Source organism: Prionailurus bengalensis, chromosome C1 (assembly GCF_016509475.1).
Source record: "Prionailurus bengalensis isolate Pbe53 chromosome C1, Fcat_Pben_1.1_paternal_pri, whole genome shotgun sequence".
Classification (NCBI taxonomy): Eukaryota; Metazoa; Chordata; class Mammalia; order Carnivora; family Felidae; genus Prionailurus; species Prionailurus bengalensis.
Window position 1 is genome coordinate 190150751 of NC_057345.1, and position 24155 is coordinate 190174905.

General features: G+C 36.9%; 1 protein-coding gene across 1 annotated transcript in view; it reads left to right on the forward strand.

The window, feature by feature from the left end:
* LOC122481668 (cytochrome P450 20A1) overlaps positions 1-24155 on the forward strand; it is an 82186-nt gene that overhangs the window by 41516 nt on the left and 16515 nt on the right. The window contains exons 5-11 of the mRNA XM_043577537.1: positions 1975-2142; positions 5926-6004; positions 11113-11228; positions 12271-12325; positions 15483-15603; positions 20844-20955; positions 22966-23030. Coding sequence (XP_043433472.1) covers positions 1975-2142; positions 5926-6004; positions 11113-11228; positions 12271-12325; positions 15483-15603; positions 20844-20955; positions 22966-23030 — 716 coding nt within the window. The remainder of the gene's footprint in view (positions 1-1974; positions 2143-5925; positions 6005-11112; positions 11229-12270; positions 12326-15482; positions 15604-20843; positions 20956-22965; positions 23031-24155) is intronic.

Consider the following 24155-nt stretch of genomic DNA (forward strand, 5'->3'; position numbering starts at 1 on the left):
AGCTAGATGTTCAACTGACTGAGCCACCCAGGCACTCAATCTATAATACCCCTAATATTTAGTTTTCATGTTTGAAACTTCTATAATTACCCATAAGTCAAACTTATATTATATAATGTACCCCTAATATTTAGTTTTCATGTTTGAAACTTCTATAATTACCCATAAGTCAAACTTCCATTAGCTCTTCCAGTTTTACCTAGAAATATTGTCACTTTAATGGTTTGTTTCCAAAATCTTTTTTCACCTTTTATTTTTTTTTTAATTTTTAAAATGCTTATTTATTTTTGAGAGAGAAAGAGAGATCAAATGTGAATGGGGGAGGGGCAGAGAAGGAGAGGGAGACACAGAATCTGAAGCAGGCTCCAGGCTCTGAGCTGTCAGTGCAGAGCCTGATGCAGGGCTCGAACTCACAGACTGCACAATCATGACCTGAGCTGAATTTGGACCTTTGACCAGTTGAGCCACCCAGGCGCCCCTTTTTTCATCTTTTAGTATGAAGTTATGTAAACTTGAGTAATAACTGTAGAATTCTAAGTTTTTAAAGTATCTGAGATTATTTTGTCCATAACATGAAATTAATTAAAAAATTTTTTAAAGTTTTTATTTATTTTGAGAGAGAGAAAAGACATAAGCAAGGGAGGGGCAGAGGGGTGGGGGGAGAATGAGAATCCCAAGCAGGCTGTGCATTGACAGCAGTGAGCCTGATGTGAGGTTCCAACTAATGCACCATGAGATCACAACCTGAGCTGAAGTTGGACACTTAACTGAGCCACCCAGGCGCCCCTGAAATTTATTTTTTAATAATGTAGCTCTGTTTTAATAATTATCTTCCTGTTTTCTTCATCTTCACCCATCTCAAAGAGATTTTTAAAGTATATTTGGGGCACCCAGTTGGCTCAGTCAGTTGAGTTTGATCTTAATTTAGGCTCAGGTTATGATCTCGTGGTTTGTGGGATTGAGCCCCGAGTTGGGTTCTGCACTAATAGTGTGGATCCTGCTTGGGATTCTTTCCCTCTCTCTCTCTGCCCCTCCCCTGCTTTCACATACATGTGTGCTTTCTCAAAGTAAACTTTAAAAAAGGTATATTTGTTAATCTTGATACTATGGAATCATTAAAGCTTCCCTTCCCTTTCTCAAAAAAAAAGTACTCCAGATATGTTACTTTAAGTTGGTATAAACCTACGTAGTGCTAATCTTTTCATTTTAAACATTTATTCTATTTCTCACATTTAATTTTAATCCTTAATACTGTGACAAAACTTTCATGAATTTCACATGGGAAAGGAACTTAAATTCATGTATATTACCTTACAAAAACTCTTCCTGCATTATATGATGTGGTTATAATTACCATATCACAGCAGCCATTCAAGGTAGATGTCATCCATATATAATGGTTGAGACACCTGAACCTTGGAAGAGTTAAGCAAATTGCTCAAAACCACAATGCTTCTAAGAGATAGAGCCTGAAGTAACACCAAGGTTTTTCTACTCCAAAGCTTTTGATCTATTTACTACCCATTGTTTTTATTCCACAAGGGATTTAATAAATATTTGTTGAATGAAGGAATGACGAAGAGACTATGAGAGGTTTCTGTCACTGGAGCATGTCTAAGGTTTTACATATTCATATATTTATCACAGGCATTCTGTGATGAACCTTTACTATTTTTAATTAGAGACTAAGATTAGGCTTAAGATTCTACCAGCTCTTGAATTTGTAATTTATATTTTCTCTTTTTATTATTGTGGTGGTTGTTTTGTTTTGTTTTGCAAATCAACCCTTTGACAGAATCTGAACCTGAATCCTTGAAGATATAATTACAGGTGGAGCCAAAGTTGCCTGACAGTTGAAATAAACACCTGAATGTTTATTTTGATTACAGAGTTGCACTGTGAAATTAATCTACTTGCTGAATTTTTCTAGCAAGAAGAAATAGTAAATCATTGTGGTTTTCTGTTCTCTTCCAGCTTTCAGAAGAATTATTAGATAAATGGCTCTCCTACCCAGATTCGCAGCATGTACCCCTCTGCCAGCATATGCTTGGTTTTGCTATGAAGTCTGTTACACAGATGGTGATGGGTAGTACATTTGAAGATGACCAGGAAGTCATTCACTTTCAGAAGAATCATGGCACAGTAAGTCTAGGGCCAAATTTAAAATTATTCTTTCAATCAAATTGGATAGTTGAATAATGTAGACTTTGCCTCTACACTACATCCTGTAGTATAGAATTTCCGTTTGGAGCTAAATCAACAATGCAAGCAAAGATAATTGTATTTTTCAAAAATGTAAAAATTACTTTTTTTCAGCAGTTACTTTTTGAAATGTAAAAAGTGGGTGACTAAAGAAATTTCCTTTTAATACTTAGAAGAATGTTATAAAATGATACTGAATTCTAGAATAAAGAGAAAAACTTTAATAGAACTAGACTATGTCCCATATAGAAAGAAATTAAAGCCAGTAGAGCATTAAAATGAAATGAATATGATTTGAAGAAAGACTAATTCAGTCTAAAAATTATTTATTTTCTGTTTTTTTCTAGATTCACATATGGAATTTATTTTCTTCTGTATTTTTATCAATTTCAGCATTCATGTGTTTAATCCCAATATTAAATTAATTTATTCAATTCAAATCATACTTAGGTCATTGGCCACATTTTGGGTCTCTGAGAAATTAATTATTCCTTATTTTATTCAAATCTATAAAAACATTTTGGTTAAATAACTGGGATAATGTGTTTAAAACAAAAATCACTAGAGGGGCACCTGGGTCGCTCAGTCGGTTGAGCATCCGACTTCAGCTCAGTTCATGATCTCGCGGTTCATGGGTTCAAGCCCCCATCAGGCTCTGTGCTGACAGCTCAGAGCCTGGAGCCTGCTTCGGATTCTGTGTCTCCCTCTCTCTCTCTGCCCCTTCCCCGATCACACTCTGTCTCTCAAAAGTAAATAAACATTTAGGGGCGCCTGGGTGGCGCAGTCGGTTGAGCGTCCGACTTCAGCCATGTCACGATCTCGCGGTCCGTGGGTTGGAGCCCCACGTCGGGCTCTGGACTGATGGCTCAGAGCCTGGAGCCTGTTTCCGGTTCTGTGTCTCCCTCTCTCTCTGCCCCTCCCCCGTTCATGCTCTGTCTCTCTCTGTCCCCCCCCAAAAAAAAAAAAAAATTGAAAAAAAAATTGAAAAAAAAAAAGTAAATAAACATTAAAAAAATTTTTTTAAACAAAAATCACTAGGAACTGTGGTTTGATTCCCTGTTATTTAATATGCTTTTTCCCATTAAAATGGTTTAATTTTTATGCCTGATGACTAAAAAATGTATGTTTCTTAGGGCGCCTGGTTCAGTTGGTTGAGCATCCGACCCTTGATTTCACCTCATGTCATGATCCCAGGGTCATGGGATCGAACCCCACATTGGGCTCCATGTTGAGCTTGGAGCATGTTTAGGTTCCTCTCTCTCTCTCTCCCTCTGCCCCTCTCCCCTGCTCGCACTTGCTTTCTCTCTCTCAAAAAGAAAAATATATGTGTATATTATATTTATGTGTGTGTGTGTGTATATATATATATATATATATATATATATATATACACACACATTTTTATGAAACATCCACATACTCAGGAGTGTAAAAATAAAAGTAGAAAAATCACTCTAAATTCCACTTCCTGGAGTAAACTAGTTTGTATACCCAGTCAAAATAAATTGATTAAGGAATTCCTAAAATGTTTTCATATTTTAATGAAGAAACAATTTTTTTTAAATTTTTTTTTCAACATTTTTTATTTATTTTTGGGACAGAGAGAGACAGAGCATAAATGGGGGAGGGGCAGAGAGAGAGGGAGACACAGAATCGGAAACAGGCTCCAGGCTCTGAGCCATCAGCCCAGAGCCTGACGCGGGGCTCGAACTCCTGGACCACGAGATCGTGACCTGGCTGAAGTCGGACGCTTAACCGACTGCGCCACCCAGGCGCCCCAGAAACAATTTTTGACTCAGTTATTTTTGTCTGATTTTTTTTCATATTGACAAGACAACATTTTTAAAAAAATTTTTTTCTTTTAATGTTATTTTTGATAGAGAGAGAGACAGAGCATGAGCACAGGGTGGGCAGAGAGATGGAGACACAGAATTCGAAGCAGGCTCCAAGCTCCGAGCTGCCAGCACAGAGCCTGATGCGGGGCTCAAACCCACGAACTGCAAGATCATGACCTGAGCTTAGGTCAGTATCCCAATGACTGAGCCACCCAGGTACCCCATATAAGACAGCAGTTTTTAAGAGACCTCCACTGTTATTTATAGGATGACCTGTTATTTCTAGTATGTTTTCATGCTGATATTTTCTTTTTCTTCCTTTTTCATTCTTTCCTTATAACTTTAAAATAGAAATAATTTAAAACTTACAGAAACTAGTTGCAACTAGTGTAAGGAATTCCCATATATCTTTTACTCAGGTTCACCAGTTGTTTACATTTTGCCCCATTTGCTTTTGTAATTCATTACCTACCTCTTTCGAACCATTACTGAAACCATTTGAGAAAAAAAGTGGACATTTTGTCTTTTTTCCCCCTAAATACTCCAGTCTGTATTTCCTAAACACAAGGATATTCTCTTATATAGCAACAGCATAGTTTTCAAACTTGGGAAATTGAACATTCATACAATACTGTTCTCCACAGTCCATATTCAAATTTTTTTATGTTTATTTATTTTTGAGAGAGAGAGAGAGAGTGTGTGAGCTAGGAGAGGGGCAGAGAGAGAGGGAGACACAGAATCCGAAGCAGGGTCCAGGCTCTGAGCTGTCAGCACAGACCCCGATGTGGGGTAGAACCCACGAACTGTGAGATCATGACCTGAGCCAAAGTCAGACGCTTAACCAACTGAGCCACCCAGGTGCCCCTCAAATTTCTTAACTTTCAGTGGCAGACCTCTTTTTTTATTTAAAAAAAAAAAATTTTTTTTAACATTTATTTATTTTTGAGACAGAGAGAGACAGAGCATGAACGGGGGAGGGGCAGAGAGAGAGGGAGACACAGAATCGGAAGCAGGCTCCAGGCTCTGAGCCATCAGCCCAGAGCCCGACGCGGGGCTCGAACTCACGGTCCGTGAGATCGTGACCTGAGCTGAAGTCGGATGCTCAACCGACTGAGCCACCCAGGCACCCCGAGGCCAGACCTCTTTAATGTGGAATAGTTCCTCACCTTTTCTTTGTTTTTTGACATTACATTTTTTTATTTTACTTAATTATTTTTTTAATATTTATTTATTTTTGAGAGAGAGAGAATGAGAGTGAGTGCAATCAAGGAAAGGACAGAGAGACAGAGAGAGACAGAGAATCCCAAGCTGGCTCCAGGCTCCACACTGACAGCATAGAGCCCAGCATGGGGCTCAAACCCATGAACTGTGAGATCATGAACTGAGCTGAAATTAAGAGTCATCACTTAACGACTGAGCCACCCAGGAGCCCCAAAGAACTTTGACTTTTTAATTGTAATTAGTTTAAAGTACCTTGACTGAAATTATTAAAATATATTTGAACTCTATCTTCAGAGACTCTGGAGTGAATGACTGGCCCACTTTTATTTAAAAAAAAAAAATTTTTTTTTAAGTGTTTATTTATTTTGAGAGAGAGGGAGAGGCAGAGAGTGAGAGGATCCCAAACAGGCTCCACATTGTCAGCACAGAGCTGGATGCAGGGCTCAAACTCATAAACCGTGAGATCATAACCTGAGCCAAGATCCAGAGTTGCATGCTTAACTGACTGAGCCACCCAGGTGCCCCGATTAGCCCAATTTTAAAAGGGAGAGCTTAATTATCAGATCTGTTGGTAAGATACGAAATCCTCAATTATTAGCTTAGATTGCGTGTCATTCTTTAGAAAATGTACTTTATTAAGATAATAGGTATGTTTTTCTATTTTCAGGTTTGGTCTGAAATTGGAAAAGGCTTTTTAGATGGATCACTTGATAAAAGTATAACTCGGAAAAAACAATATGAAGATGGTAAGTTTTACTACTCTTAAATTATAGTAAGGACAAAAGGATATGTGCCCCAATTTTAATAAGGTTGTCTCTGAATCATGAGATTATAGGTCATTTATATTTTCTCTCTTTATATTTTTCTCCTGTGTTTCCTATATTAAAGGTTTTTCTTTAACAAAAGAGGAGAAAGCAGTGAATCAGTAAACAAAGCTCTAGTACTCACTGTAGAATGAGGTTGGTATAGCCTATAGGAAAATGTAAGGGTACAGTCCTGGGAAAGCAATTTGATAACACATATTAAAGTCATAAATAATAAATGAAATTATCTAAAAGAAGAAAAAAATCATGAATATTTTTTTGTAGTGCTTTGTAGTGCTAAGTAGAAAACGAGAAGCAATCTAGATGTCCAACAATGTAGGAATTACTAAGGAAATAATATCAACTTAAATGTTGTATAGATTTTTTGTAAAAAAATGTAGCTATGTAAAAAGTCTTGCTATTATCACGTTGAGTAAAAATATTTTCAAAATTGTTGGGCATTGGTTATAACTTTATAAAATTTGCACAGAAAAATAACAATTTTTTTTTATTATTATTATTTTTTTTTTTTTTTTGGGGGGGGGGGACAGAGAGAGACAGAGCATGAACGGGGGAGGGGCAGAGAGAGAGGGAGACACAGAATCGGAAACAGGCTCCAGGCTCCGAGCCATCAGCCCAGAGCCTGATGCGGGGCTCGAACTCACGAACCGCAAGATCGTGACCTGGCTGAAGTCGGACGCTTAACCGACTGCGCCATCCAGGCGCCCCGAAAAATAACAATTTTAATTTATGAAAGCTGCACAAAATTATTCTCCCTTTTATTTTGTCAGTAATTTTATGATTGTAATACTTAAAAAATTTTTTTTTAATGTTTACTTATCTTGGAGAGACAGAGCACGAGCAGGGGAGGGCCAGAGCAAGAGGGAGACACAGAATCTGAAGCAGGCTCCAGGCTCTGAGCTGTCAGTACAGAGCCCGATGCAGGGTTTGAACTCGCAAACCATGAGATCATGACCTGAGCCGAAGCTGGACGCTCAACCGACTGAGCCACCCAGGCGCCCCTATGATTGTAATACTTTAATGCCTTTATTTTCAGCTGCTTTGGTTCTTTTTTTGAAAGTAGGGTAAATTAAAGTACATGGGCTATATTGAAAAAATGGATTATTTTTCATATATAATAGTGTTGCTTCCCAGTAGTCTCTTCCTACCTTCTCTTTCTTTTATTTCTAAAGATTTTATTTTTTAAGCAATCTCTACACCCAACATGGGGCTTGAACTCATAACCCTGAGATCAAGAGTCCCACGCTCCGCTGACTGAGCCAGCTAAGTGCCTCTCTTCCTTCATTCTTTTCAACAAATGTTATTGAGGCATTATTTTGTGTGAAGGAGACAAAAATCCCTGCCCTCATGGGGCTTACCATTCTAGTGATTCCTTTGAGGTCCAACATAAGCCCCCAAAAGCCAATTTAACAGACATATTTTCTATACTCTGGTTTTCAGTATCATTGTGATTATCTTGATGGATGCATTAGGATTCATACCCTTTAATAAAAAAAAGTATTTCACAAATATTGGTTCAATTTATACAAAATTAAAATAATTTACATTCTTTGATTCTAAATAAAAGTAGATTGTCTAACATGATGCGTTACTTGGGTTATAACATTGGCATAAATAAAGTTTGAGCTTTTATTGAAAATGAGTCTGTGTTGGTTTATGTGACTGGGATCCCATGGCTGGATCAGTGCATCCTTTGTTCAAGTGAGTAATTTCCAACCTGGTCTATACATTAAAATCACTTTGGGAACTTAAGACACAAAAGTGAAGATCAGGCCCTACCCTAAGCCAGTTTATTTGGAGTCTGAGAGAGAGGTGCCCTGGGCATCAGATATTTTTATGAAAGCTTTCTGGGTTATTTTGATGTACCTGTAGGTTTGAGAACGGACAGAAATAGTTCCCAAACTTCGCTAAACATTGAATCTTTAAAAAAATATAAGGGATGCTGGCTCAGTCGGCAGAGATATGGCTCTTGATCTCGAGGTCATGAGTTCCAGCCCCACACTGTGTGTAGAAATCACTAAAAACAAACAAACAACTATTTAAAAAAAAAAAAAAAAAATATATATATATATATATATATATATATATATATATATATATATATATATATATACTGAAGCCAGGCTTCCATTCCTAAACATTCGGATTTAATTGGTATGAGGTATGACTTGTACTTTACGATTTTTTAGAAAAAGCTTCCTAGGTGATTCTTACCTGTAGCAAAGTTGGGAACCATTGCAGTACAGTGTTAATAATTTCTCATATTAATCACTAATGTGTTACATTCATGTCACTCTATAACTATTTACTGAGTATCTGTAATATTCTGGTATGATTTTGGTGCTGGGGAGATGTCCATGAACAGAACAAACAATTCCTGTCCTTGTGGCTCCACATTCTAGTGGGAAGAGGCAGCCAATTATTTTATTTCATTTCATTTCATTTCATTTTATTTTATTTTACTTTATGTATTTAAAAAATTTTTCTTTTAACGTTTATTTATTTTTGAGAGAGAGCGGGGCAGGGTCAGGGAGAGAGGGAGACACAGAATCTGAACCAGTCTCCAGGCTCCACGCTGTCAACACGGATCCCGATGCAGGGCTTGAACTCACGAACCGTGAGTGAGGTCATGACTTGAACTGAAGTTCAGATGCTTAACTGACTGAGCCACCCAGGCGCCCCCAATAATTTTAAATAAGTAAACCGAATAATGTGTTAAAAGATGAAAAGTGCTATGGAGACAATTAAATCAGGAGGGGGAATAGGGCGTGCCAGGGATGAGAAGGTTGCAATTTTGAATAGGGTTAGTTATTAGGAAAGGCCTCACTAAGATTAGGTGACTTATGAGCTAACACTGGAAACCAGGCAATGCAGATCATGTGAATATCTCCATATCCAAAGGAAGGAGATTCCATGTAGAGGGAAAGTAATTACAAAGTCCTTGAGGTGGGATTCTGGTTTATTTGGTGTACAGGGAACTTTGTGGCTGGAGAGGAGACAGTCAGAAAAGGAATAGAAGGAGATGAGACCGGAAAGATTGGGGAGAGGAACAGGTTTTGTCAGAGTTATAGATCATTGTAAACTAGGTTGTTACTATGAGATAGGAAGCCACTGGAAGGTTTTGAACAGTTATAATCTGAGTTATGTTTGCTTTTTTTCCTTAAAGATTTTATTTTATTTTATTTTATTTTATTGAAGATCTTACTTTATTTTACTATTTCTTAATGTTTATTTATTTTGAGAGAGAGAGAAAGAGAGAGACTCCCAAGCAGGCTCTGCACTGTCAGCACAGAGCCTAATGTGAGGCTCATTCCCATGAACCATGAGATTATGACCTGAGCTGATATTAAGAGTCAGACAGTTAACCAACTGAGCCACCCAGGGGCACCCAAAGATTTTATTTATTTATTTATTAAAAAAAAATTTTTTTTCAACGTTTATTTATTTTTGGGACAGAGAGAGACAGAGCATGAACGGGGGAGGGGCAGAGAGAGAGGGAGACACAGAATCAGAAACAGGCTCCAGGCTCTGAGCCATCAGCCCAGAGCCTGAAGTGGGGCTCGAACTCCCGGACCGCGAGATCGTGACCTGGCTGAAATCGGACGCTTAACCGACTGCGCCACCCAGGCGCCCCAAGATTTTATTTTTAAGTAATCTCCACATCCAACATGGGGCTTGAGTTTATAACTCTAAAATCAAGAGTTGCATGCTCTACCACCTAAGCCAGCCAGGCACCCCAATCTGGGTTATGTTTTTAAAGGGTCATTCTGGCTGCTGTGATGAATTATAGGCACCTAGAGCAGAAGCAGGGACTAATTCAGGGGCTATTGCAATGAAACAGGCAAGAGAAATAATGTGGATTGGACTAGGTGGCAGGCAACAGAAAATATAGAATTAAAAAAATAGTAAGGGAGAATAATTCTGTATTTTGGAGGTAGAACACCAACATTAACTGACAGATTAGTTGTGTGGTATAAGAGAGAAGGTGACACCAAGGTTTTAGGCCTGAGTAGTTGGAGAATGAAGTAGTTGGAGAATGAAGGAGAAGGGGCAGACTGTAGGACGATCGAATTTTGGTGGGGAAAAATCAAGAGTTCATTTGTGTATATGTTATGTTTAATATGCTTCAGACATCTAAGTGGAGAGGTTAATAAGTTGGTTGTTAGATATGTGAGTCTGGAGTTAAGGGGAAAGAGTTCCTGACTATAAATATAAATTTGGGAGTGTTCAGTCAATAGCTTGTATTTAAAGCCTTGAGACTAGTGACCATCAAGATAAAGAATGTAATAGTAAAAGAGAAGAGGTCCAAAAACTCGGTCCTGACCTTGGACATTATATCATTAAGAAATTCAAGAGAAGGAATCAACAAAAGGAGACAGAATGAGCAGGCAACAAGGTAGGGTAAGTATGGAGTCCAGGAGAACATTGGAACCCCAAGATTCAAATGAAAATTTTACACCTGGAGGCTATGTGATCAACATCATCAAATCCTGTGATGGGTCAAGTAAGATGGAGACTGAGCAATGACTTCGGGATAATTTTGACTGTTGGATATCAGTTATTTATTCTGTATCCTTCTGGTTTCATAAATCTACTTTTCTGATTATTTTACATCTGTTTCTGTTCCTAAATGCCTGATGTGGGAGAGGAATGGAGTTAAAAAGACAGAATTTAGAAGGAAAGTAGATAATATCATAGGAGAGGTTTATGTGTGTGGAGGCCTCCCAGGTGCTGGCATTAGTTCTACTTCTTGATGTAGGTGGTGCTGTTATGGGTGTTTGCTTTATAATTATTCCTTAAATTGTACCTACATGCTTTAAACAGCTTTTTATATGTAAAATTTAGCAAAAAATAAGGAAAAGAAAGTTCATGAATTTAAGCATAAATTAGCTTTTTAAAAATTGTCGGTTACACCTCTTTTACTTTTGAAAGCTTTGTTCGGCACATAGCAACAGTGTACAAAAATATTAAAAAATGTTCAGTCTTTACAAATGTTTATATTCTAAATTTTTTTGGATTTCTTCTCTAAGCTCTTATGCAACTGGAATATATCTTAAAGAAAATCATAAAAGAAAGAAAAGGAAGGAACTTCAGTCAACATATTTTCATTGACTCCTTAGTACAAGGGAACCTTAATGACCAGCAGGTGATGTAATTGTTCAGTGTTTACCAAATAAATGATAATCACACATGTATAGTATGTTTTTTATTCACTTTAATCCAGATTCCCTCCTAAAATTTAGTGGCTTCTCTTTTATTGTACATCATCTATAAATAGTATAGGTATTTTAGTCTCATGTCAGTACAGGTATTTAGATCTTTGAATCAGCTGTATATTAATTAATATTGAGTAAGCAAATACTGAATCAAAATTCTTCTATCATAAAAGAGGAGGACTTGTATAAGTCTTTTTTTTTTTAAGTTTATTTTTGAGAGAGAGAGAAGAGCACAAGTAGGGGAGGGGCAGAGAGAGAGGAAGACACAGAATCCGAATCAGGCTCCAGGCCACGAGCTGTCAGCACATAGCCTGATGCGGGGCTCGAACTCATGGTCTGTGAGGTCATGACCTGAGCTGAAGTCGGATACCCAACCAACTGAGCCACACAGGTGCCCCGTGGACTTATAGAAGTCTTTATCAGCCAAGCTGCTCTACCTAAATGACTAGATACAGCAGCTTGGCTTGTTCCCAGGGTGCCTCTGTTACGCCCAGCATACCACTGTGTGGTGTTGTCAGGCAAAGAACAAGAGTCCACACCTGTTCTTTATAGGAATCTTCTGCCCACTCTATGCATGCAAATTTCAGAGATAGAATGGTTTGCTGGGTATGTGTATGGGTGCAGAAATTGAATAAGGCTCCAAGGACAATGGCAGCTTCTTCTCCATTGTTCTTGAAGCTTTGCTGCTGCATCGGGCCAAGCCAGAAAGATAGGATTGAGCCAGTGATATTTGCAAAAAAACATATCATGAGCCAGTGATATTACTGATAAATGTTTATTGCATCAAAAAATCGATACAGTATTTAGATTGGTTTTTACATTAGACTTTTTTTAAGTGAAAACATTGTAAAGAAATAATAGACTTTTTTTCCTTTCCTTGACCCTAATTCTATACTACACATTATTTTAATAGGATCTAATAGAGGCCACCTTAAACATTTTACACTTTCTAAACTTAGTTTTCTTTCCTAGATCCTTGAAGACAGTATGATATTTTCTCTGGCCAGTTGCATAATAACTGCAAAATGTAAGTATAAACTGATTTTTTTTGAGAGATATTATACACAGGGATAAAACAAAGGAAACATTGTTTGCAAGACCTCTTTATAATTTCCTGTCTCTTTTCTTCTTTATTCTTGTTTGAAAGGCTTGATTCACACAGCTGCCTTTTTTTTTTTTTTTTTAAACCCCAGGTGCTCTATGCCACCTCTGAACATTGCCATAAATTTCTTGACACAGTTTATGGATTGTGAATTCTAGTTAGTGCCTTTAAAATGAACTGCTATTGACACTTTTCCAACCAGAGCAGTGAGATTTTCAATTTCCTGCTGCGGCTTTTCTCTTTGACTCCAATCCAGTTTGCTCTTATTAAGGTCTACCAACAGAGGATATAGGCCACAGAGATCACAATTTAAAAGAACTCCTCTCTTGGTAGAATTGAAGATGATTTTTACTTAAAATTCTAAAATGTGTGATATGTTTCTATGTTTCCTTACTGTATTTTAGTTTAGCAGAGTACCATTAATTCATATGGTGTTTATAAAAATCTGTGTATGTTTCTAAAAATATACTAGTATAAAATGTTAAAGGAAATACTAAAATAACAGTTTGAAATAGAAAAAAAATTGTATATTTGAAGGATTTCACTTACAACTTTGTTTAAAAACAATGATTCAAAATGTAAACTTCCCATACATTTTTCTTCCTTATAAAATTTTTGACATCTAGAGTTGTGGAATTTAGGTCAAATGTGTCAAAAATAATGTATTGAACTTTTTTTAAAAGTACTTAACTTTTTTTTTTTTTTTTAACGTTTATTTACTTTTGAGACAGAGAGAGACAGAGCATGAACAGGGGAGGGGCAGAGAGAGAGGGAGACACAGAACTGAAACAGGCTCCAGGCTCTGAGCTGTCAGCACAGAGCCCGACGCGGGGCTCGAACTCACGGACCGTGAGATCATGACCTGAGCCGAAGTCGGATGCTTAACCAACCAAGCCACCCAGGCGCCCCAAAAGTACTTCACTTGTTTTAAAAATTTACTGCATTAGGGGCACCTGGGTGGCTTAGTCAGTTAAGCATCTGACCTCAGGCCATGATCTCAGGGTTCCTGGGTTCCAGCCTGAGCCCTACATCCTGAGCCCCCCTGGGGCTCTCTGCCCTCAGCATGGAGCCTGCTTTGGATCCTCTGCCCCTCCCCCCTCCCTGCCTCTCCCTTTCTCTCTTCCCTTCTCCTGTTCATGAGTTCTCTCTCTCTACTCACACTTTCTCTCAAAACTAAAAATAAACATTAAAAAAATTTACTATATTAAAATATATCTTTGCTAAAGACCTTCAAAAAAATCTAAATTGGTTGTGCTCTGGATACAGAACACAATAAGTGACCATTTCCAAAGTCAAGTTAATGTTTTAATGGTATTGCAGTTTTTAGGGGGGATTTTAGCCTATCACTCACTGTTTCTTTGCACATGGGTTGGTTATTTTTTAAGGTATCTCTAAAGTTTTTGAGAGTCAAGATAGTAGGAAACTTTAAAGTCCTTCCTCTACTACTAATTAGCTTTGAGCAAGATACTTGCCTTTACATTTTTCCCTTTTCTAAAATAAGAGTTTAGCTCTAGATGACCTCCTAGGTATCTCTCAAATATACAGTTGTGTCTTTGGTTCAGTATCATAATTAAAGAACATTCAGTGACTTAAAATCTTACATTTAAGTTGTGCTCAGTCATATTTTTTGATGGAGTTCTACAAAAGAACCAATGTTTGAGATTATTAAGCTTATATAATTATATTTTAAGTGATGATACAGTAAAGTGGGGTATATGAGTACCTACTGTGTGCATATCCTTGTACTCTTTTAGTGTTGTATATTACTATATATTGTAAAAATGCATACATATTATGCACTGTCTGTACAAGTTTTCATGTCACTTGTAAAATACAAATTCTGTAGTTCACTCAAAAGCCCTAATAAAGAAGTTTTTGTAGGAAAAAGCTAAGGACAGGCAGTTACTCATGTGCCTTTTATAAACTCTGGATGTGAGTAAAAAAAAAAAAAATAACTGAGTACCAGGCAGCTATAAATTTTAATGGTAATAACACTTAGAAAGTGAGTACGTCCTTTCAGGAATCGGAATTGGATAATATGTGAATAAAGCAAACATTTAAAAAAAAGTAACTTTGAAACAAATTTAAGACAGCCCTTAGTTAAAGAAAGAGATAATTAATAAGTGGAGGTAGAAACTACTTAATGCATTTTTTGAAGTACTTGACATAGAAAAAGTAGTATAGATCGAATCATCTCAAGCATAATCTAGGGCAAAAGGTACTATGTATCTGAATGGTTCCATGCTTTGAATAGTTTGTAATCCTAGTGGATTTCTAAAGGAAATATAACTACTCTTATTACCTCTGTTTTATGTTCATCATGTAATTTTCTTATCTTCTCATTTTCTCAGTGAATAATCTATAAACCATTTTAAGCAAAAAATAAGTCCATAAGTTTAATAATCTTCCAATCCTGGTGTTCGTCAAAATAATTGTTATTTGTTGGAAGTATAGATGCATGGACTCTCCTAAACCTGTTGAATCAGAATCTGCGAAATGTGGGGTTGTGCTATCAATCAATTCCCAGGTGGTTTTTGAGAACCTTGAGAACCAACCACTGTCCTAAGCAATAACTGGTACCAATTCTTGAGCCATTGTATCTACCATTACAAGTAAAAATTTAGAATATTGATTTATAGGTAAATCTCCTGCTACTTTGATTTGTATGAATCATTTCATTAGGGTTCCTGAGTGAACTGATAAATCAGTATTTTTATTACACAAAGTTGGATGAACCAGACAGTCCGTTACAGTTGTCAGCATTTAACACTCCTTCAGATGTGAAGTTTATTTATTATCATTACTATTTTTACTTAAGTTAAAATGCATTTTTGGCTTCAGTTACTTGCCAGTTTTTAAGAAAGAAATTTTCCAGATTGTATTATATCTTTAGGAATGTTCTATAAATATTTGTGTTCTGTTCAATGAAGTACAAATCCTGTGAATAATCTTGTTTTATTTTTTGGTAGCATTTAGGTATCTTGCCTATCAGAAAAAAAGGAAAATACAGGAACAAAATAATAATAGTACCCAAACTATGAGTTAGCTATTTTCATTGTTATTAATATAAATTTTTACTTAGTGTGCACCTGGGCAATCTGTTTTTTAACCACCTCTGAAGAGGTTCAGAAAAAACTTTATGAAGAGATAGACCAAGTTTTGGGGAAGGATCCCATTACTCCAGAGAAAATTGAGCAGCTCAGGTAAGAATACAATAAAAAGAAGAAGAGATGATTAAAAGGTAAATTTGAATTGGTTTAACTATCTTTTTTTTTAATTTTTTAATTTTTTTAATGTTTATTATTTTTGAGAGAGAGAGAGAGTGTGAGTGTGAGCTGAGAAGGGGCACAGAGAGAGGGAGACACAGAATCTGAAGCAGGCTCCAGGCTCTGAGCTGTCAGCACAGAGCAACGCAGAGCTTGAACTCACGAACTTCTTATTCTCACTAATAAGTTTAACCAGCTTATTTAAAGCTAATGATAATATCTGGGAAAGGTATATATTTTTATAGGACTTAGATAATTTAATTTGCTCTTTAAAATCATAAGATAGGGGTGCCTGGGTGGCTCAGTCGAGCATCCAACTTTTGATTTTGGCTCAACACTCGGTGTGGAGCCCACTTGTGATTCTCTCTCTTTCCCTCTGCCTCTCTCCCCCGCTCACACTCTCTCTCTTAAATAAAACAAAAATAAAAACCATAAGGTAGTTCTGGGAAACCTTTACATTAAACTGTGTAAAATAGTATCATTGATGTTCAAATAAGTGGAACCTTAGTGATGGGAATGCAAAATGATACAGTCCTGTTGGAAAACAATGTGGCAGTTAAACATACACTTAACCATATAGCCCCCAAATTCTCCCAGGCATTTACCCAAGAGAAATGAAAAAATATGTCCACACAGAGAACTTTATGCCAATTTAACAGCAATATTATTCATGATAGCAAAAAGTAGAAGCAGTCCAGATGTTGATCAACTGGTAAATAGACAAATTGTGTTATCTTGAAATATTACCAAGTAGTAAAAAAAAAATATCATAATATATATACAACAATGTGGGTAAATGTCATTCTATTAAGTGAAAGAAGTCAAACACATACAGTGTGCATACAATATGATTTCATTAAGGTGAAATTCTAGGAAAAGGAAAAAACTGTAGTGATAGAAAGAAGATCAGTGGTTGTCTGGGGCCAGGAATAGGGAGGGGATCAACTAGGAGGGAGAATGAGAAAAGTTTTTAGGGTGAGGGAACCGTTCTGTATTTTGCTTGTGGTTGTGGTTAGACAGTTATACACAATGACTAAAGTTCATTAAATTGTACAGGTGAGATAGATGAATTTTTATATGTAAATAATACCTTAATTAAAAAGATTTAAAAAATTTGTTTTAATGTTTATTTATTTTTGAGAGAGACAGAGACAGAATGTGAGTGGGTTAGGGGCAGAGAGAGAGGGAGACACAGAAACAGAAGCAGGCTCCAGGCTCTGAGCTGTCAGCATAGAGCCCAATGCGGGCTCGAACTCATGAACTGTGAGATCATGACCTGAGCCAAAGTCGGTCGCTCAACTGACTGAGCCACCCAGGCGCCCCTAAAAAGATATTTTTTTAATAACAACTGTGACTGAGGTGTTGAAGTCTGAGTCTGGATAGCAGGTGACCAACCCTACCTTTGTATTTACCTCTTTTAACTATAGAAAAGAAGATAGGGAGACTTATCTTACAAATTCTTCAAAATGTTGGAAGTTTTATTCATTACCTTAAATTTAACCCTTTCATTTTATTTTTTTAAATTTTTTGATGTTTATTTATTTCTGAGGGAGTAAGAGAGAGAGTGCAAGGGGAGAAGGGGCAGAGAGAGGGGGAGACCCAGAATCCAAAGGAGGCTCCAGGCTCTGAGCTGTCGGCCCAGAGCCCAATGTGGGGCTCGAACTCACGAACCATGAGATCATGACCTGAGCTGAAGTCACACGCTTAACTTACTGAGCCACCTAGGCTCCTCATAACCTTTCATTTTGAAAGTAATACATAATTGTCTTTTGAAGTTTTTATAATACAGAAGTGTATGAAGTAGAAGGTGAAAGTTTTTTGTAAGTGTACACTTAAGAGATAACAACTGTTAACTATTTTTACTATTTTTCCAGCTTTTTCTGTGCATATATACATATATATTTAAAATAAAAAATTTCAAAATATTTTAAAATATAAAAATATAAATCTTCTGTAAATTTAATTTTTTCTCTAAATATTTTATGGACAGTGTTTTTATATATGTATAACTCCACCACATCCAATCAGTTATTAGGTTTGTTGTTTGTACTTTCCAAACACATTTTAGTTGGAAGTTTGATTTTAATTCTTTTCATCGCCCCCACTCTACTCAGACCACCATCAACTTGCGTGGGATATTTCAACAGCCTTGGATCTTGGTCCCCTCCAGTCCATTTTCCAAGTTGCTACTGGAGGCTGTGACTACACACTGTAAACACTGGGTGCTTTAAACATACAGATAACCTAGGACCAATTCTATACCAACCATCTCCAGGCATCAGTTTTCAAAAGCTTCTCAGATAATTCTAATGTTGAGAATTACTGTGCTAGTGATTTTTCTATACCTAGGGAGTCAGCATCTGGGCAGATGACTCCCTAATTTAAAAGCCTTCAGTGACTTCTGGTTGCCCCTAAGATAACATTTAAACTCACCAGTGTAGCTTATGAGGCATTCTAAGAGCTGGGCTTTGTATTCTTCTCCCATCTTTTCTCTTATTATTTGTACCTTTTCATATCTAGGATTTAGCTATACTAAAATTCTTTTGTTTCTGCAAAGCTGCAGTAGTCTTTCTTATCTTCTGGCTTTTGCAGACTACTCCTTTGTCTAGATTCTCTCTTCCTTTGTCTTCTAGCTAACGCCTTTTTTTTTCCCCCCTGGCAGGTCTCAGCCTAAAATGCTTATTTCTCTGCAAAGTCCTTTCTTTAGTTAGGTGCTCCTGCTATGCCATATGTTATCCAAATCCCTGAACTTCCTTTATCATAACCATTAGTATGCTTTTTAAATTGTCATCCTTGATGTCCCTACCTCCTTCTCTTTCCCTACCAACTAGACTTTGAGTCCCTTTGTGGGTGTCTGTCTTGTTCACTGTTGTAGTTCAGTATCTAACATGGTGCTTCTAATGTAGTAGGTACCTAATAAATACTTGTTCAAAGAGGAAAGGAAGGATTTGCCTCCTTTGTTTTTGTTGTTTTTAGACATTATAAACAGCCAACTTTCCTACACTTGTATTTTTGTTAATATTTCCAATTGTTTCTATTAATAAAGTCCTAGAAGTGAGATTATTATTGAAGGATATATACAGTAACTTAGCATTTACGATAAGGGGCTGTGGACTAAGACAGACCTAGGTTTGAATTCTGTTGACACCACTTCCCTGCTGTGTTGATCTTAAATAATTGCCTCATTTTATGGGTCGCCTGGGTGGCTCAGTCTGTTGGGCATCCGACTTCGGCTCAGGTCATGATCTTGTGGTTTATGGGTTCCAGCCCCACATTGCGCTCTTTGCTGACAGCTCAGAGCCTGGAGCCTGCTTTGGATTTTGTGTCTCCCTCTCTCTCTCTGCCCCTCCCTTGCACTCTGTCTCTCTCTCTCTCTCTCTCAATAAAAAAAAAAATCGAAAAAAAACTAAAAAAAAAAATAGCCTCATTTCTAAAAATCTGTAAAATTAAAATAATAATAGCATCCATGAGGTTTAAATAAGGATTAAGTGAGGTAGTGCATAGAGAATATTTAATAGAACTGGCTTATGATAAGATTTCAATACATTTTAGCTTTTATTCTAATTGTGTTGTACACTTAATATTTTTATACATTGCCAAATTATCCTTCAGAAAGGGTGTACCAATTTATATTTCCAACAACTGGATATAAATGTCTTTTCCCCATTTAAAAAACATATTTATTTTTGAGAGAGAGTGCAAGCCAGGGAGGGGCAGAGAGAGAGAGGAAGAAAGATGATCCTGAGCAGGCTCTGCACTGATAGTAGTGAGCCTGATATGGGGCTTGAATTCATGAACCCTGAGATCATGACCTGAGCGAAAGTCAACCCACTGTGCCACCCAGACACCCTTCTTTTCCCCATTTTTTATTAGTGTTGTCTAATGTCATTCTATTTCATCTTTGCTGATCTGTCAAGTAAGAAAAAAGTTGCTATAGGTGTGCCTGGGTGGCTCAGTTGGTTAAGCATCCGACTTTGGCTCAGGTCATGATCTCACGGTCTGTGAGTTCGAGCCCCACGTCAGGCTCTGTGCTGGCAGCCCAAAGCCTGGAGCCTGCTTTGGATTCTGTGTCTCCCTCTCTCTTTCTCTCTCTACCCCTCCCCCACTCATGCTCTGTCTCTGTGTTTCGAAAATGAATAAACGTTAAAAACTTTTTTTAATTTGCTATAATTGGCAATTTTTCCACCATTAAAGAGGTTGAGTATCACTTCATATGTTTGCAGGACATTTGTATTTTGTTGTATGTGAATTACTTTTTATGTTTGTCCATATTTCTGTCAGGGTGTTTGATGATTTTCATTATCTATTTTTATTTTTATTTTTATTTTATAAATTTTTGTTTATTTTATTTATTTATTTATTTATGAAATTTATTGACAAATTGGTTTCCATACAACACCCAGTGCTCATCCCAAAAGGTGCCCTCCTCAATACCCATCACCCGCCCTCTCCTCCCTCCCACCCCCCATCAACCCTCAGTTTGTTCTCAGTTTTTAACAGTCTCTTATGCTTTGACTCTCTCCCATTCTAACCTCTTTTTGTTTATTTTTTAGGGAGAAAGAGATAGAGAGAGAGCGAGCACGAGCTGGGGTGGGGCAGAGGGAGAGAAAGAATCTCAAGCAGGTTCCATGCCCAGTGCAGAGCCCCCATTGGGGCTCTATCTCATGACCATGAGATCATGACTCCAGCTGAAGTCAGGCATTGGACACTTAACTGAGTGAGCCACCTAGACACCCCAATAATTATGGATTTTTAAAGAGCTGTTACGCATTGTGATAATATTTTTCCTGGTTGTTTTTCAGTTGTACTTACAATTTCAAATATGTTACATTTTCATACTTGGATTATTTGTATTTTTCGTTATGATTTCTGTCGTGTCAATATTTTTATTTTTATTTTATTTTAAAAATAAAGGATTTTTGCACTCAAATATAAAAATAACTGTTTTGAGTTTTCTTCTGGTACTTTTAAAGTTGTTTTCATTTGTTTAAATTTATACCTACCTGGACTTTATATACCTCTAATACATAACTTATTTTAAAACACATTAGAATTATGATGTGACTATTTCAAATTAGGAAGATTATTAAAGTTGTTGAATGACATTTTAAAATGTATGTACATTTCAAACTGCCTCTCCCAGAGTAAAAATCTGTAAAAGTGTTTTTTTTAAACAGATATTGTCGGCAAGTACTTTGTGAAACAGTTCGGACTGCCAAACTGACTCCAGTTTCTGCCCGGCTTCAAGATATTGAAGGAAAGGTTGACAAATTTATTATTCCTAGAGAGGTAGGAAATATTTGTTATACTTACTAACTCATCTAGTTGTTCTTTTCAACTCTTTTAGTGTGTATTTTTAAATTGTATTGTCTAAAATGTCCAATAAATTATACCTGTTATTAAATCAAAGACACGGGGTACCTGGGTGGCTCAGTCGGTTAAGTGTCTGACTTTGGTTCAGGTCATGATCTCATGGTTCGTGGGTTCAAGCCCCATGTTGGGCTCTGCACTCACAGTGTTAACCGTGCTTGGGATTCTTTCTCTCTGTCCTCCTCTCTGCCCTTCCCCCACTTGTGCTCACTCACTCTCTCAAAATAAATAAACTTAAATAAAATAAATGAAGCGGGGCGCCTGGGTGGCGCAGTCGGTTGAGCGTCCGACTTCAGCTCAGGTCACGATCTCGCGGTCCGTGAGTTCGAGCCCCGCGTCGGGCTCTGGGCTGATGGCTCGGAGCCTGGAGCCTGTTTCCGATTCTGTGTCTCCCTCTCTCTCTCCCCCTCCCCCATTCATGCTCTGTCTCTCTCTGTCCCAAAAATAAATAAACGTTGAAAAAAAAAATTTTTTTTTTAAAAATAATAAATAAATGAAGGACACAGTTATTTTAAATAATAATAACATATGCTGTTTTAAAGTCTAAATAATAGAAAGGCTTCCTTCCTCATGTGTGCTACTATTAATACTAAAGTATTTTTGTAGATCTTTTTCTATGTATGTATATTCCTCTGTGTGTGTAATATACATATATGTATGTATTTTTTTTTTTAATTTTTTTTTTCAACGTTTATTTATTTTTGGGACAGAGAGAGACAGAGCATGAACAGGGGAGGGGCAGAGAGAGAGGGAGACACAGAATGAGACAGAGAGAGACAGAGCATGAACGGGGGAGGGTCAGAGAGAGGGAGGCACAGAATCTGAAACAGGCTTCAGGCTCTGAGCTGTCAGCACAGAGCCCGACGTGGGGCTCGAACTCACGGACCGTGAGATCATGACCTGAGCCGAAGTCGGCCGCTTAACCGACTGAGCCACCCAGGCGCCCCCATATATGTATGTATTGTAAAAACTGAATTTATATGTGAAAGGTTGTTTTTCATATATCCTTCATTAATTTGCTTCTTTAATTAAGTGTATCATGACTATTAGTACAACTGGTGTTTAATACAGATCCAACTCATTATTTTTAATGGATGTAGAGTATTCATTCCATTGTATGAGTGTGTTATGTAGTTTATTTAAGCAGTCTCCATTGGTTGAAATTTAGATTGACATCATTTGTTTTGTTATTACAAACTGTATACTTGTATAGGTATTGAGTAGAGAGAGCCTTAGAAATAAGAGTTTTGGGGTCAAACTGCTTATGTATATTAAATTTAAGTTGCCCTCTAAAAAGCAGTTTATATTTTTAGCAACAGTGTATGAGAATGCTTTTTCTGTCCATATCCTTACCACTTCAGGATTTATGAACTTTTTACACATTTCTTATATGACATACTATATCATTATTTTAATTTGCTTTTCCCTGATCATTGGAATGATTGAGCAGCTTTTCATGCATATTTAACAGTTTGTATTTCTTCTTTTGTGAATTACGTGCTTCTAACTTACTCTTTCTTCTAGTAAGCTTAAATGTCTTTTTGTGTATTGTACATACTAACTGTCAATTATATGGGAAATGTGTTTTTCTTATTATTTTATTTATTAAACACTTATTATGTGTTTCTTATTATTTATCTTTCACTGGTGATTTTGGTCTGTTTTGTTTTGTTTTAACTGGATGCAGGTTTTAAATTTTCATAGTTAAATCTGTTATTCCTTTATGACTTCCAGATTTTGACAAACTTAGGGAGGCCTTCCCCACTATAAAATCATCAAAATAATGGCCTGTGTTTTCTTCTTTTACTTTCTATTTTTATTCTGTATTCATTATCTGTATTAAAAGAGCAATTAGGATGAGTCGGCTTTCTGGCAGTCACTTCATCTCTGTTAGACCTTTACTAACTAGAGTAATTTTTTTTTTTGCAGACTCTTGTTCTTTATGCCCTTGGTGTGGTACTTCAGGATCCCAGTACTTGGCCATTACCACACAAGTATGAAATATCTTTTTTTATCCTTGTGATTATTGATTCTCATGTGTTTGCATGTTTTGCATTCCTTTTCTAAATTTTGAGGAGAAAATTTAATATGTGACAGTGATATAACATAAGAAAGCCACTGCTTTCTCTTTATATCTTCTGTTCACTATTTCATTCATGAATCTGCTATCTGTTTCTCTTTGTCTCTCCTATTATCACTTTTTTTTAAGGTTTATTTATTTATTGAGAGAGAAAGAGAACGCTAGTGTGAGCAGGAGGAAGGGCAAAGAGAGAGGAGGGAGAGAATCTTAAGCGATCTCCATGATCAGCATGGAGTTTGACACGGGGCTTGGTTCCACAACCCTCGGATCGTGACCTAAGCGAATTTATTTATTTATTTATTTATTTATTTATTTATTTATTTATTTATTTAACGTTTATTTATTTTTGAGACAGAGAGACAGAGCATGAACGGGGGAGGGTCAGGGAGAGAGAGACACAGAATCTGAAACAGGCTCCAGGCTCTGAGCTGTCAGCACAGAGCCCGACGCAGGGCTTGAACTCACTGACCGCGAGATCGTGACCTGGCTGAAGTCAGACGCTTAACCGACTGAGCCACCCGGGCGCCCCTCTAAGCGAATTTAAAGAGTTGGACACTTAAGTGACCGAGCCACCCAGGTGTCCCTAAATCTAATGCTCTTGAGGTCAACGTAATATGTTTCCTATCATTTTAGAACTGCATAGTATTCTATTATATGGATATACCAGAGTTGTTCAACCTTTCACCCACTGGAGAACATTTGAGTTGTTTTGGTAATGAAGCTGCTTTGAACATTCATGTAAGGGTTTCTATGTGAACATAAGGCTTCATTTCCTTGGGATAAATGCCCAAGAGTGCAATTGCTGGGTCATATGGCTAGTGCATGTTTAGTTTTGTAAGAAACTGCCAGGCTGTTTTTCAGGGATTCTCAGTAGTTCATTATGGTTTTTAGAAGTTTTCTTTTTTAGTAACTGATGTTAACACATTCTCCCTATAGAAAAATGTCTGGATATGATTTATTTATAAAAATAAATGCATAGAAATACATTATTACTGTTACCATATTGGCAATATGTCAGAGCAAGAAAATCCGGGTCAAA